Consider the following 13,836-nt stretch of genomic DNA (forward strand, 5'->3'; position numbering starts at 1 on the left):
CTTATTTTCTATATGGGTTGCATTTATTTGTATTTTTTAAGTTTATTTTACCTTGCCATTAGATGTTTTATTACCGTGTTTAAAAGTTTTCATAACATAATAGAGTGGAGAAGAAGACATAAAAAAAATAAAAATGTCGATGATTGAGGAAAAAAGTTTACATGAAAAATAGACAGATCTCTACAAAATATCTTCTATACTAATATACCGGTTTTATTATATTTTGACTATACTTTATTTTCTTTTGATTTGCATGGAGAAATTGGAAAAAGAACCAGTAGGACTTATAATTGTTTTTTTTTTGTTAACATAAAAAACAATAGGACCTAAATCACCGATAGATAAAAAATAGAAAAAGTATTTTAAATGAAAAAATTATTGAAAATATTTACAAATAATAGTAAAATATCAAAGTTTATCTATGACATTAAAATTTTACCATATTTGTAAATATTTTTATTTATTTTCTTATATTTAAAAATAATTTTAAAAATAGATAAGAAAACTATACATTTTTTTTACATAAAAGATTTATAGCTGAAAAAAAAATATAAATCATAAAAAAAATATAAATCAGCTCAATTTCCCGTTAAAACGTCAACGGAAACCATAGGAAACGAAATAGAACCATACTCAAAGTTGAAGATGAAAATAGGATTTAAACCAATAAAATACAATAGGTCGTAGTACTATTTTCTTCCCGAAACAATAGACGTGAAAATTAGAAATTAAACTTGATTTTAAAAAGAAGAAATAAACATAGAAGGGAGTAGGGGTAATTAGGTATTTTGAGAAGTTTACATTTGTAGTGGATTACAGCAAAGGTCAACAAGTCAACTCCCCGGAAAAGAAAGGAAAGGGGGCGTTGTTTGGGAAGCAGAAATTGAAACCACCGGTGGTATTGGGAGCATCATGCCGCAAACCCGCTCCCCCACCAAGTGCATGATTATCGATACATCTCTCTTACGTGTCATCTTCTCATTTGTCCTTCACCGGTCGTCGGGATTCATAGCAACACCACCACTCACTAAAACAATATCTGTCTTTTTCCTCTTCCTTCTCCTTCTCCTCCTCCTTCTCCTTCTTCTTCTCTCTGCTTTCACTCGTAAAGCGCAATCGCTCCCTTTCCCCCCTCTCTGATTTTCCTCCCTTCCCTTCTCTAATTCCCCTCCTCACTTTCCCCATTGCATGTCCTTCCATTTCCATTTCTGAATCTTCTCTGTTCTCCTCCCTTTCTGACTAACCCCATTTCACTAGAGTCTCTCGGAAATGATTGAAGCCGTGGAGAGTTCTATCAATGGCGGTTTCTCCCATTTGCAGAGCTGTGGTGACAGTAGCGAGGAAGAGCTCTCCGTGCTTCCTCGCCATACCAAAGTCGTCGTTACTGGAAATAATCGTACCAAATCCGTTCTCGTTGGACTCCAAGGCGTTGTTAAGAAAGCTGTTGGCCTTGGCGGGTGGCATTGGCTGGTGATTTTTTTTTTTTTTTTTTACTCGAGTTGGGTTCTTTTAGAAATTGGATTTTTGACATACATTGAATTTCTTTGGGTTCTCATTCTGGGTTATAATGTGAGGATTCATTTCATGTTTTCTGATCAATGTGCACCCAATTTCCTAATTTTTTCAGTTCAATTTTGTGCATTAGATCTTAGATCGTGTCTCAGTCTATTCTGGATTGCGAGTATTTTTGCTTTACTCTTTGTTATTAACTGAGATTACAGGGTTTTCTTTAGTGTAATTTGGAATTTAGTATGGCACTAGTTTTTTTTGGGATGGCATCTTCAATTTCTATCCTTCCCCCATTTATTGCATGTTTATTTAATCATTAGATCTCATGATTATATTAGTTTTCCCAAATCTAAAATGAATTTGATATTCATTTTTTTATGACTTCGGCCGTTTTCTGGGCAGGATTGTTTTGATTTTATTTACTCTTGTTTGGTCTAATTCAGTATGTTAGATGAAATTATGATGGGTTTTTATCGTGTGAAGCGAAGTAGAAATTTCTCTTTTGGTTGATTAAGTGTAAAACAATTTTGTGCTGATTTAAGTTGTAATTTCAGTGTTTTTGGATGTTCGTCTTTTCTTCCTCGATTGTTAGGACTTAGGGTTTTTAGTTTCGATTAATTTTTCTTGGATGTGACTTGGAGTGGGGTAACTTGCAGGTTCTAACAAATGGTATAGAGGTGAAACTACAGCGGAATGCGCTTAGTGTGATTGAGGCTCCGACGGGTAATGAAGAAGACGACGATCTCGAATTTGAGAACTTGCAATGGAATGGAATTGATATGGGTGGGTCTTGCAGCTGATGATTCAATGTCTCAGCTCAATCATTCTTTTTTTACTATTTTTATTAGCTGTCTTAGAATAAAAATTGAGTTTATCCAATAATTGTTGTCTATCTTTGTCCGGCTGTTATTGGATTCATGTCCTGATTTTTCTTTTGTTAACTTGTTGCTAGTAAAAACGTATAGCTCTGCCTCTTTGTTGGAACCACAGCCATAGATTTATGCTTTTTTTAAACCAATTATCAGCAGAAATAAGTTTTAGTCTGTGTCTACAGTGATTTCAAGTGCACAAGTACCTTAACCCTTACAAATATCTTCACTGCAATTCTTGAAAATGGAAATAAGTCGTAAATTCTTTGAATACGTGCAATGGTGGTGAGAGGTTGCTGTGGTGTAGCAGGCTCTAGCCCGATTGTTTGTTGGCTCTAGATAGTGTTGATGGCAGCATAGGATCCTTTGTGAATTCACTTTGTACTTTTCCTCTTTCTGAATCGTTGTTCTCCACATTTTTCTGTAATCCTTTTTCTGACCCTTGTCACTCATTCATGATAACGCTTTCAACTATTATTGATTCTCAGCATCTGATGACGCCCAAAAATCCCACAAATCAAGGCATAAATTACACAAATCATCTGGGTCATCTCACAAGACTATGAGCAGATCACTTTCCTGTGACTCACAGTCGAAGAGCTCGGTTTCTGCACTGCAAGGATCCACGGTATACTCTCTTAATGTTCCGTATTGCAAAATGTGTTTGGCCTTGTAATTTAAATTGATTCCCTGTTGCCTTGTCGCCTCCTGTGTAGAAGGTTGACCTTAGTAAATTGGAGATGGCTGCATTGTGGAGATATTGGCGACACTTCAATCTGGTAAGGTTCAAAAGCCGATGCATGGTTTGTTATGAAGTTTCTTTCTTTACATCAATGGATTTGTGCAGGTTGGTGCTATTCCGAACCCGTCAAAAGAGCAATTGGTAGATCTAGTTCAGAGGCATTTCATGTCACAGGTAGTTGGAGTTTTTCCCTTTTCTTACATTGAGAACTGTTTTTCTTCCATGTTACACACCGTAATTGTCTTTTGACTAATTGTCGAAACCTTACGTTAGCTTTGTCTTTAATTTCATTTTCGGTTGCGAAGCAACTGGATGAGTTGCAGGTCATAATGGGTTTTGTGAAGGCTGCAAAGAGGCTGAAGACAGTGTGCAAATGAGGAGTAGAGAAACTGGGGAATCCATTGAGTTGATACTCATGCTAACAGATAATTCAGCTGAACCAAAAATGTTCCGATTCTCTCTGTAACATATGTATCAATCGATCGCAAATGGTTTTTGTCTATCGGATCGGGATTAGAAGGGGGTTATTAGTGCGATTCTATTGTAGTAGTTAATAGAGTAATATCTTGTTTTAGTGACGATGTTACTTGTAAGTTGTAATGTAGATATGTGTAAACTGCAAATATTAGAGACCTCCGAGAGAAATGCCCCAAACGACTTGCTTTCTAGCCTTTGTTTAATGTAATGCTGACTAGCTGTTGGGGTTTCCATTGCCCAAAAATGTACATATTTTGTTGTTTCCAAATCCCATCTCTTTGATCATTGCTCTCTTCTCTTGGAGTCAGAGGTCTAAATTTCCACATCTAACACAAAATTCTGGGAAGTTAACCATTAATTTGTTTAACTTAAATAGAATATAAGATGTTTCTGTAATTATTACTTTGTTTTTATTTAGTATACATTTTTTCAAATTACTTTATGGAAGTAGGAAGTAGTAGTATAATTTCTGATGGAAGTAGTAGTATAATGTCTGTTACTGTTGAACTAGACTTATTTTAATAAGTAGATGTTTTTGTTGTATTAATTTAATACTAATTATTACTATGTGTATTATAAAAATATTGAAAAATTCTTATAAATAGAAAAATTTAATTTTTTTTTATAATTTATAGCAAAAAGTTTCAAAAGTGTTTTATACTTAAATTTTTTTTTTTTGCTATAAAGTATAAATATTTTTAAATATATGTATACATATATATTTTATATTTAAAAAGATCCCTCAATAAAATAATAATTATTAGTGTTAAATAATGCTAGTTAAATTTGGTTTAATCATAAGTCGATTCACTAAACTTACAAGTTCAATTGCGTCTAAACAAAGATGTCCATTCTTCCTGTGGGATTGAGACTCGAGGGGATCCGTCCTAAACGAGGTGGGGAATCCCTGGTTGAACAGAAAATGGAGGGACTGGGAAGAATTTTCTCTCCGTTGACTAAATGGAGATAGGGACGGAGATTATATTCCTCAATCCCGTCCCCGTCCCTATTCTCCGCTCCGCGTTAGTGAATATAACACACATATTTACATATATACATACACTTATTAATAATAATAATAATAATAATAATAATATAAAAAACTCACATTCTGTAAACAGAATGAGTTTATATATATATATAATAAAGTTATTTCTTTATTATTTAATTTACAAATATCATAGTTTGGACATTTTCATCACAACTTTTTCATATTTAATACATTTTAAAAATGTTTCAAGATTAAGACTTTCTTATTTTTAAGATCATGAATGTAATAAAAAAGAGAGAGACAATTATTCTTAGAAATGAAGAAACTTTTTGCCATTTTATTATATTTGTAAATAAATTGGTCAATCTGCTATATATGAAAACAACCTCATAAAAATATTATTATTTTTATAAGAACATTTTACAGTTGTTTCTTTGAATAAAAAATGTATTGAAAATAACTCATTTAATATATAAATCTTATTTGGTCGAAGATAAATTGAAATTTTTGTTAAAAAATAAGTGGAATTTTTTTTTTCCCGTGGGAACCCGATCCCCGAGAGGAAATCTTGCGCTAATCCCCTTGGGGACTTTCGTAGGATGGGGGACGCTTTACCTCGTGGACATCTCTATGTCCAATAAGTCAGGTCATGAACTGTAAAGGTGTCTAAAAAATATTTAAATATTTAATTTTGTGTTGAATAAGCTTCTAGATTGTTAAAAAAATTAAAATTAATTGATCTAATTGATCTATAAGATATAGATTTAAATTTGATTTTTTTTTTCTTTAGGTTTCAAAATATTATACTTTTATTCATTTAGCTTTGAATTTGATTTCAATTCAATTTAGTCCCTAAATTTAAAATTGTACAATTTTAACATTGAGATTTGAGTATTATTTCAATTTGTTTATTATGGTTTGAAATTTACACTATTAATCTCGAATTTTAATTCAATACTCACTTCATTTTTTTTTTTTGACGTCAATGACCTAATTAATTTAAATGAAATGAAATCTTAAAACTAATTTTAAAAGTGATGAAAAAAAATAGTAAAATATAATTAATCATAATTCTTTTAAATTAATTAATAAATATTAACATTAAAAATAGAAAGTGAGTATTTAGTATAAGATCGAGGTTAAAAGTTTAAATCTTGAAATTTAGAGGTTAAGTTGAAACAAAATTCAAATCTCAAAGGTAAACATGTACTATTTTGATGCCTAGGAACTAAATTAAAATCAAACTAAAAACTTACATAACTAAAACTTGTAACCATTTGATTTTTTATTTTTGTTTTTGAAAATTAAACATATTTCATCCACAATTCTTACAATGATTGAATTCTTAGCCAAATTTCAAAAACAAAAACAACTTTCTCTATTTTTTTTAGTTCTCAAAATTTGGCTTGATTTTTTTAAACTATTGGTGAAAAGTAGATAACAAAGGAACAAATTTGGATGTGAAAGTAGTGTTGTTATAGGCTTAATTTTAAAAAACAAAAATAAAAAAGAAATGGTTACTAAACTGGGTCTAAAAGTGTAACATTTTGAAATCTAAAAACCAACTAAAAACTAAATCCAAAACTTATGGACCAAAAGATAGTTTTTTTCCCTTAAATTTTGTATCTATTGAAACTCTATACATTGATTTTGAATTACCAAATAGGTCAAAAGATTTACTAGATACAATGAAAATTTTAAATATATTGAATTCATTAGATATTTTTTTTTGAAGTGGAAGACCATAGTATATATATATATATATATATAAAAGAATAATTATATTCCATCAAACTTTATAATAGTCGTTATTTTGTTAACTGTCGAAACCAAACACACACACAGTGCTACATAGCACCAAACTCAAAGTGATGTATGATTTTGTATTTAATCATGAAAATGTGTCCGTTCATCATAATGTTTTTTTTTTTTTTTTTTTAAAAAAAAGAAAAAAATATTATTTTAAATACCATATGATAGAGGTTGAATCATACATGTTTAGGAATTAGGACCAAAAGATAAAGGAAAGAAAAAAAAACAATAAAACGTAATGAGTGTTTAGCATTTTTCTCGTGAAATTTTGTGTATTTTACACAAAGCACGAGATACCAATTAAAGTGATGGTTGGAGCCTCAGACTAATCATTTTCCTATCTATTTTTCTTAGAACCAATAACATCTTTTGAATTCTCAAGATTTTGTGCTTATTCTCATTCAAATTTTGTTCTAATTCTCATTTTCTATCCGCGAAAATATTGAGGATGATGAATATGTCTAAATAAATGTTTTATGCTTTTAAAATAAGTTAAAATATTTGTTATATCATATTTGTTGTAAAATTGAGGAGCACAACGAATCACAAATATTGGAAAATTATAATATTAAAATAATATAAATAAATAACTTAAATAAAATAAAGAAAATAAGAAAACAATGAAGTTATGAATTTTTCTCTAATTTTTCTCCAAAAAGTTGGGATTTCTCACTAATATTCACACACCTATATGAACCTATCAAATGACTCTATTTATAGACAATTTGGTAGGTAGGAAGTAAGCTTATTTGGATAGAGTAATGTGTAATTGTAAGACAGATGACCAACATGTACAAAGACACATGGAGACATGAAGGATTGACATCTATTTTATTGTAATATTTATATAATACTTCCCATTAGATGTCCATTATATATATATAATATGTCTTGTTAAAACCTTACTAGAAAAAACCCAATGAGAAAATGCCTAGTGAAAGAAAAAGGATACATATTTCATATAATTTATACTCCTAAAAAATACAATATATTTGCTTCCCCATGGAAACATCACTTGAGATCTCTGAGTCGTCACATTCCAATATTGTACACAAATTTTTTAAAGGTTGTGGTAGGTAATGACTTCTTAAGTAAGTCTGCCAAGTTATCATTCGAACAAATTTGTTGTACAGTGATGTCATCATTTTCTTTAAGATCATGAACGTACAAAAGCTTTGGTGAAATATGTTTTGTTTTATCTCGTTTAATATATCTTTCTTTGATTTGGACTATACATGTTGTGTTGTCTTCACATAACATCGTTAGAAGATTTTTACTAGAAGACAAACCACATGTTCCACAAATATGTTGAGTTATTGATCTTAGCCATACACATTCTCGACTTGCCTCATGAATTGCAAGAATTTCAGCATGATTTGAGGAAGTAGCCATTATGGTGTTTTTCACTGATCGTCATGATATAATAGTTCCTCTATATATGGATAGATAACCTGTTTGAGATCTAGTTTGTATGGACCAGATAAATATCAAGAATCTACATAGTCAACTAGATCAAAATTTGATTTATGTGAATAAAACAAATCCATATCAATCATTCTTCAGAGAAAACGGTGTATATGTTTAATTCCATTCCAATGTCTTTTTGTTGGGGAAGAACTATATCTTGCTAATAAATTTACTGAAAATGTAATATTTGGTATTGTATTATTAACAACATACAACACCAATTGCACTAAGATATGACATTTTAGAACCAAAAAGTTCTTCATTATTATCTCGAGGTCGAAATATATATTTCTTCACATCTAGTGAACAAACTTCCATTGGGATGTTCAATGGATGTGCTTTGTCTATATAAAATCTTTTCGAAATTTTTCCTGTATAAGTTGACTGATGAATAAATATCCTATCTGCTAAATGTTCAAAATTTGCAAACCAAGGCAAAAGTTTGTTTTTCCAAGATCTTTCATCTCAAATTCTTTCTTAAGATATTCTATTTCCTTTGAAAGCTTTTCAGGAGTTCTAATTATATTTAAATCACCAACATATACAGTTATAACAACAAATCCTGATTGTGGTTTCTTTATAAAAAACATATGGATATATTGGATTATTTTAATATCATTTTTTCAACAAATATCCACTTAGGCGATTGTACAACATTCGTTCGGATTGTTTCAATCCATATAATGATCTTTGTAACTTTATTGAATACAATTCCCTAGAATTGGATTTATATTTTTCAGCTACCTTAAATCTTTTTGGAATTCTCATATAAATATCATTATTAAGAGATCCATATAAGTATGCTGTGACTATGTCTATAAGATGCATGTCTAGACTTTCATACACAGTCAGACCAATTAAATATCTTAGTCTAATTGCATCCACCACCGGAGAATATGTCTCCTCATAATCAATATTAGGTATTTGTGAGAAACCTTATGCAACTAGTCTTGCTTTATATCTTGTGACCTCATTATTTTCATTTCTTTTCCTCACAAGTATCCATTTGTATCCCACAGGTTTGACACCTTCTGGTGCTCAGACTACTAGTCCAAAAACTTGACTTTTTGAAAGTGAGTTTAATTCTGCCTTGATTGCCTTTTTCCACTGAACCCTGTATTTTCTATGTCGACATTCTTCAATAGATTTTGGTTCAGGATCCTCATTTCCATATATAATATCAAGAGCAACATTATATACAATAATATTGTCAATAACTATATTAGTTCGATTCCATCTTTCCTGTTATGACATAGTTTATTGAAATCTCATTATCTTTAGGTATTTTACCTTATCCACTAGTCATGTCAAAGATTTCTTCATGGGTGTTTATATACTCAACCAAGTCTTCTTGACTATTAATCATTTTTTTTCGAAGATTTTTATCTTTGGAACTCACTGGTCTACCACGCTTTTGGTTTTTGGTGTGTTTCAGACTCACTAGTGACAACTTGTTGTGTTGGAATATCAATTTTCGATGGAACATTTGCAGCTGGTATATGTGATTTAGTTACTTTTTTTGCATCTATAAATGCATCTGGTAATTGATTTTCTATATTTTGCAAATTAATTATTTTCTAAACTTCAAGTTCACATTGATCTGTACGGGGATCTAAATGAGACAATAATGATGCATTCCATGAAATTTTTTTTTTTCAACTTCTTAATGAAGGACTGTGAAGTCTAAAACGGAAGCGGGATCAGTCCAAATTTTAGTTTTTCACAGAATGTAAAATACAGAAATTATAAAATATGCATTCAAGATAAAAATTACAGCATGCATCGGAAAAAAAATAGAGAAAAGAAGAAATTAAGATTTGTCACACTTACCTGTGAAGCTAAATAATTATTCACGAATTTTCTCTTGATCAGTCACGAACAAATCTTCCTCCTTATGAATCATGGCCAAAACCCAATTCCAATTTGGAATGCCACCAAAAGTGAGACCTCCGTATTCTCCTTAAGGGTTGAGAATCACATGAGTGTGTGAGGCTTTGTGATCTTAATTTCGAAAGAGATGGAGAGGAAAAATTTTGAGAGAATATCTTTGAGAAGTTTCTTGGGAATAATAGTCAATTCTAGATAGATATATCGAAAAAAACTTCAGGAACAAATCTAAACAAAACGAAAAAAAACTTTTTTTTTTTATAATTAGAACCATCCACATCCCACGTAGGGATTTAGAGAGAATCGTGAAGGGAGTTACATAACTCTCTCTCAATTTTACTTAAAAAAATATATAAATTTATAGGGATGTTCAAATAACTCGACAATTCGAACAACCCAGATTACCCAACCCTAAGGTTGGGTTGGGTTAATTTTGTTCTTGGATTGAGTTGGGTTAAACATTTTCTGTTTTTGTTAGGTCACGGGTTGGCTAAAGAAAAAATTGGGTTGAACCATCCCAACTTGAATTATACACACACACACACACACACATTTCTCTTTGTTTAAAGTTTATTACTTTGTATTGATTCGTTTGTGAATTTTTAATATTTTTCTTTAAAATTGTTATGATATTTATTTTTATTTAAAATTTGTAATAAATATCATAGATATTTGATGTTTAAAATTTGAATTTTATGAGATTTTAATCACTAGTCATGTGTTGTAGATAAATTTACATATTTTTAATTAAAAATAAAAAAAGATATAACCTGAAGTAAAAAAGTCTCCCATTCGTCCTAGCGGAGGAGTGTCCTCCCTTTCCTACTCTTACTACTCCTTGAAATGTTCGGGAAGCATACAAGCGATGGACAAGGGCGAACGAGAAGGCCCGAGCGTACATCTTGGCCAACCTTAACGAAGTTTTGGCCAAGAAGCATGAACCCATGGTCACTGCACGTGAGATCATGGAGTCCCTGTGGGGAATATTCGAACAACCGTCCGCATAGCTCAGGCACAATGCTTTTAAGTACATCTTCAACTCATAGATGCAAGAGGGGTCATCTATTATGGAACACGTTCTCAACATGATGATCCACTTCAATGTGGCTGAGATGAACGGGTCAAGCATCGATGAGGCCAGCCAGATTAGCATATTTCTGGAATCTTTACCAGATAACTTTCTTCATTTTCATAACAATGCTGTTCTGGACAGGATTGACTACAACCTTACTACTCTGCTCAACTAGCTGCAGACTTTCCAATCCTTGGTGTAAAGCAAGGAGAAGAAGGGTGAAGCAAATGTTACTTCATCATCTAAAAAGTTCTACAAAGGTTCGACCTCTTGAACTAAGTCTGCACTTTCTTCATTCAACACCAAAAAATTGAAGAAGAAGAATGGTGATAAGGGGAAGACACCTGCTAACCCACAAGCTCCTTCTTCAAGGGGTAGACAACTATTAAGGGTTGACAAAGAAAAATGCTTCCATTGCAACCAGGACGGGCACTGGAAGAGAAAATGCCCCAGATATTTGGCAGAGAAAAAGAAGGCTAAACAAGGTAAATGTGATTTGCTTGTCTTGGAAACTTGTTTAGTGGAGAATGATGATTCTGCCTGGATTATTGACTCTGGGGCCACTAACCATGTTTTTTCTTCATTTTAGGGAATTATTCCTGGCGACAACTTGATGCTGGTTAGATGACGATGTGAGTTGGAACCGGACATGTCGTCTCAGCTGTGGCAGTGAGAGGTCTCCGATTAACTTTACATAACAATTTTGAATGATGTATTTGTTGTTTCTGATTTAAAGAGGAACTTAGTGTCTGTAATGTGTCTGTTAGAATGTAATTATCAACTGATTTTTTCTTATAATAAAGTGTTTATTACTAAGAATGGAGTTGATATATGTTTTGTCAATTGAAAAATGATTTTTATGTGCTAAGGCCGTTAGCAACAAATGCCCTCCATAACATAGAGATGTTTAAAACTACCGTAACTCAAAATAAATGACTTAGAATTTCTCCTAAGGAAAATGCCCAACTTTAGCACCTAAGACTAGGACACATTAATCTCAATAGGATCGAGAGGTTGGTGAAGAATGAACTTCTAAGTGAGTTAGAAGAAAATTATTTACCTGTATGCGAGTCATGCCTTGAAGGCAAAATGACTAAAAGGTCACAGGGCAAAAGAATCTCTAGAGCTAGTGCATTCAGACCTTTGTGGTCTGATGAATGTAAGAGCCAAGGGAGGTTATGAATATTTCATCACTTTCACTGATGATTATTCAAGGTACGGGTACATTTATTTAATGCAACATAATTCTAAGTTCTTTGAAATGTTCAAAGAATTCAAGGCAGAAGTTGAAAACACATTAAATAGAATGATTAAAACACTTCGATCTGATCGAGGTGGAGAGTTTTTGGATTCTACTTTCCAAAACTATTTGATAGAGCAGGGAATAGTTTGCCAACTCTCAGCACTTGGTACACCTCAACAGAATGGTGTATCAAAGAGGAGAAATTGAACCCTGTTGGACATGGTTCGGTCCATGATGAGTTATTCTTCCTTACCTGACTTGTTTTTGGGTTATGAAGTGGAGACTGCAGCTTATATCCTGAACTGTGTTCCTTCTAAGAGTGTTGCCAAAACACTTTTGGAGTTACGGAATGGTCGTAAAACCAATTTACGTCATTTCAGAATCTGGGGTTGTTCAACACATGTGCTTGAGACCAACCCTAAGAAACTGGAACTACACTTAAGGTTATGCCTATTTGTAGGCTACGCCAAGGGAACGAGAGGTGGTTATTTCTATGATCCTAAAGAAAACAAAGTATTTGTATCGACAAATGTTACTTTTTATGAGAAGGACCATATAAGCACAGACCCAGAAGTAAAATCGTGTTGAATGAGCTTTTCAAAGGAACTACTGAATCTTCAACAAGAGATGTTGAAGAGCCTATTACCTCAACAAGAGTTGTTGAAGTAGGTCTATCTAGTTGGTCAAATCCACCTCAAGTGTTGAGAGAACCTTGACGTAGTGGGAGGGTTGAAAATCCATATATTCGCTATATGAGTTTAACTGAATTCCTAGCTATGGTAGCTGATGACAAGGTTGAGGACCCATTGTCTTATAAGAAGGTAATGGAGGATGTTGACAAAGATGAATGGATCAAAGCCATGGATCTAGAAATGAAGTCTATGTACTTCAATTAAGTTTGGAATCTTATAGATCAACCTGTTGGGGTTAAACCTATAAGTTGTAAATAGATCTATAAGAGGAAACAGGGTGCTAATGGGAAGGTGCAAACCTTTAAGGCTAGACTGGTGGCAAAGGGTTATAACTAGGTAGAGGGAATCGACTATGAAAAGAATTTCTTGCCCGTTGCCATGCTGAAGTCTATCCGGATCCTCCTATCCATTGACTCATATTATGACTATGAGATATGACAAATGGATGTCAAAACTGCTTTTTTGAATGAAAATCTTGAGGAGACCATTTATATAGTGTAACCCGAGAGATTCATAGTCCAAGGTCAAGAGCAAATGGTTTGCAAGCTTAATTGGTCCATTTATGGACTGAAACAGTCATCTTGATATTTGAATATAAGATTTGATACTGTGATCAAATTTTATGGCTTTGATCAGAACGTCAATGAGTCTTGTATATACAAAAAGATCATCAACAGTTCAGTAGTTTTTCTAGCGTTATATATAGATGATATCTTACTCACTGGGAATGATGTAGGTTTACTGACTACAGTTAAGTACTGGCTAGCGACCCAATTCCAAATGAAATATTTGGGAGAGGCTCAGTTTTTTCTTGGTATTCAGATCTTTCGAGATCGAAAGAACAAAATGCTAGCATTGTCTCAGACATGTATATTGACAAGATGCTTGTCAAGTATTCGATGCAGAACTCCAAGAGGGGCTTATTGCCTTTCAGGCATGGAGTTACTTTGTCTAAGGAACAGTGTCCTAAGACATCTCAAGAGGTTGAGGATATGAGACAGGTCCCCTATGCAGTATGCGATATTATGTACCAGACCTAACATCTGCTATGCAGTGAGGATAGTAAGTAGATATC

At 32.5% G+C, this 13,836-nt stretch overlaps 1 protein-coding gene across 2 annotated transcripts; it reads left to right on the forward strand.

Moving 5' to 3' along the window:
* Positions 1–932: 932 nt before the first annotated feature.
* LOC120074938 lies at positions 933–3,826 on the forward strand. 2 transcript variants are annotated; one of them, XM_039028047.1, is made up of 6 exons: positions 933–1,470; positions 2,166–2,292; positions 2,867–3,006; positions 3,098–3,157; positions 3,226–3,294; positions 3,426–3,826. In XM_039028047.1, the coding sequence occupies exons 1-6, from the start codon at positions 1,270–1,272 to the stop codon at positions 3,495–3,497; spliced, it is 669 nt and encodes a 222-aa protein (XP_038883975.1). In that variant the 5' UTR covers positions 933–1,269; the 3' UTR covers positions 3,498–3,826. The 2 variants fall into 2 exon arrangements, with proteins under 2 accessions (XP_038883975.1, XP_038883974.1); XM_039028046.1 differs by having other exon boundaries at positions 941–1,470; positions 3,095–3,157.
* Positions 3,827–13,836: the final 10,010 nt, after the last annotated feature.

The sequence above is a fragment of the Benincasa hispida genome, chromosome 4, assembly GCF_009727055.1.
Source record: "Benincasa hispida cultivar B227 chromosome 4, ASM972705v1, whole genome shotgun sequence".
NCBI classification, from domain to species: Eukaryota; Viridiplantae; Streptophyta; class Magnoliopsida; order Cucurbitales; family Cucurbitaceae; genus Benincasa; species Benincasa hispida.

What these genes read in the sequence shown, in the direction of transcription:
- LOC120074938 (XM_039028046.1), top strand. Translation starts at nt 1,270, where the DNA reads ATGATTGAAGCCGTGGAGAGTTCTATCAATGGCGGTTTCTCCCATTTG. An exon ending in ATGGAATGGAATTGATATGG is followed by an intron (nt 2,293 to 2,866) that starts GTGGGTCTTGCA and finishes ATTGATTCTCAG; the next exon opens with CATCTGATGACGCCCAAAAA. An exon ending in ATTGGCGACACTTCAATCTG is followed by an intron (nt 3,158 to 3,225) that starts GTAAGGTTCAAA and finishes GGATTTGTGCAG; the next exon opens with GTTGGTGCTATTCCGAACCC.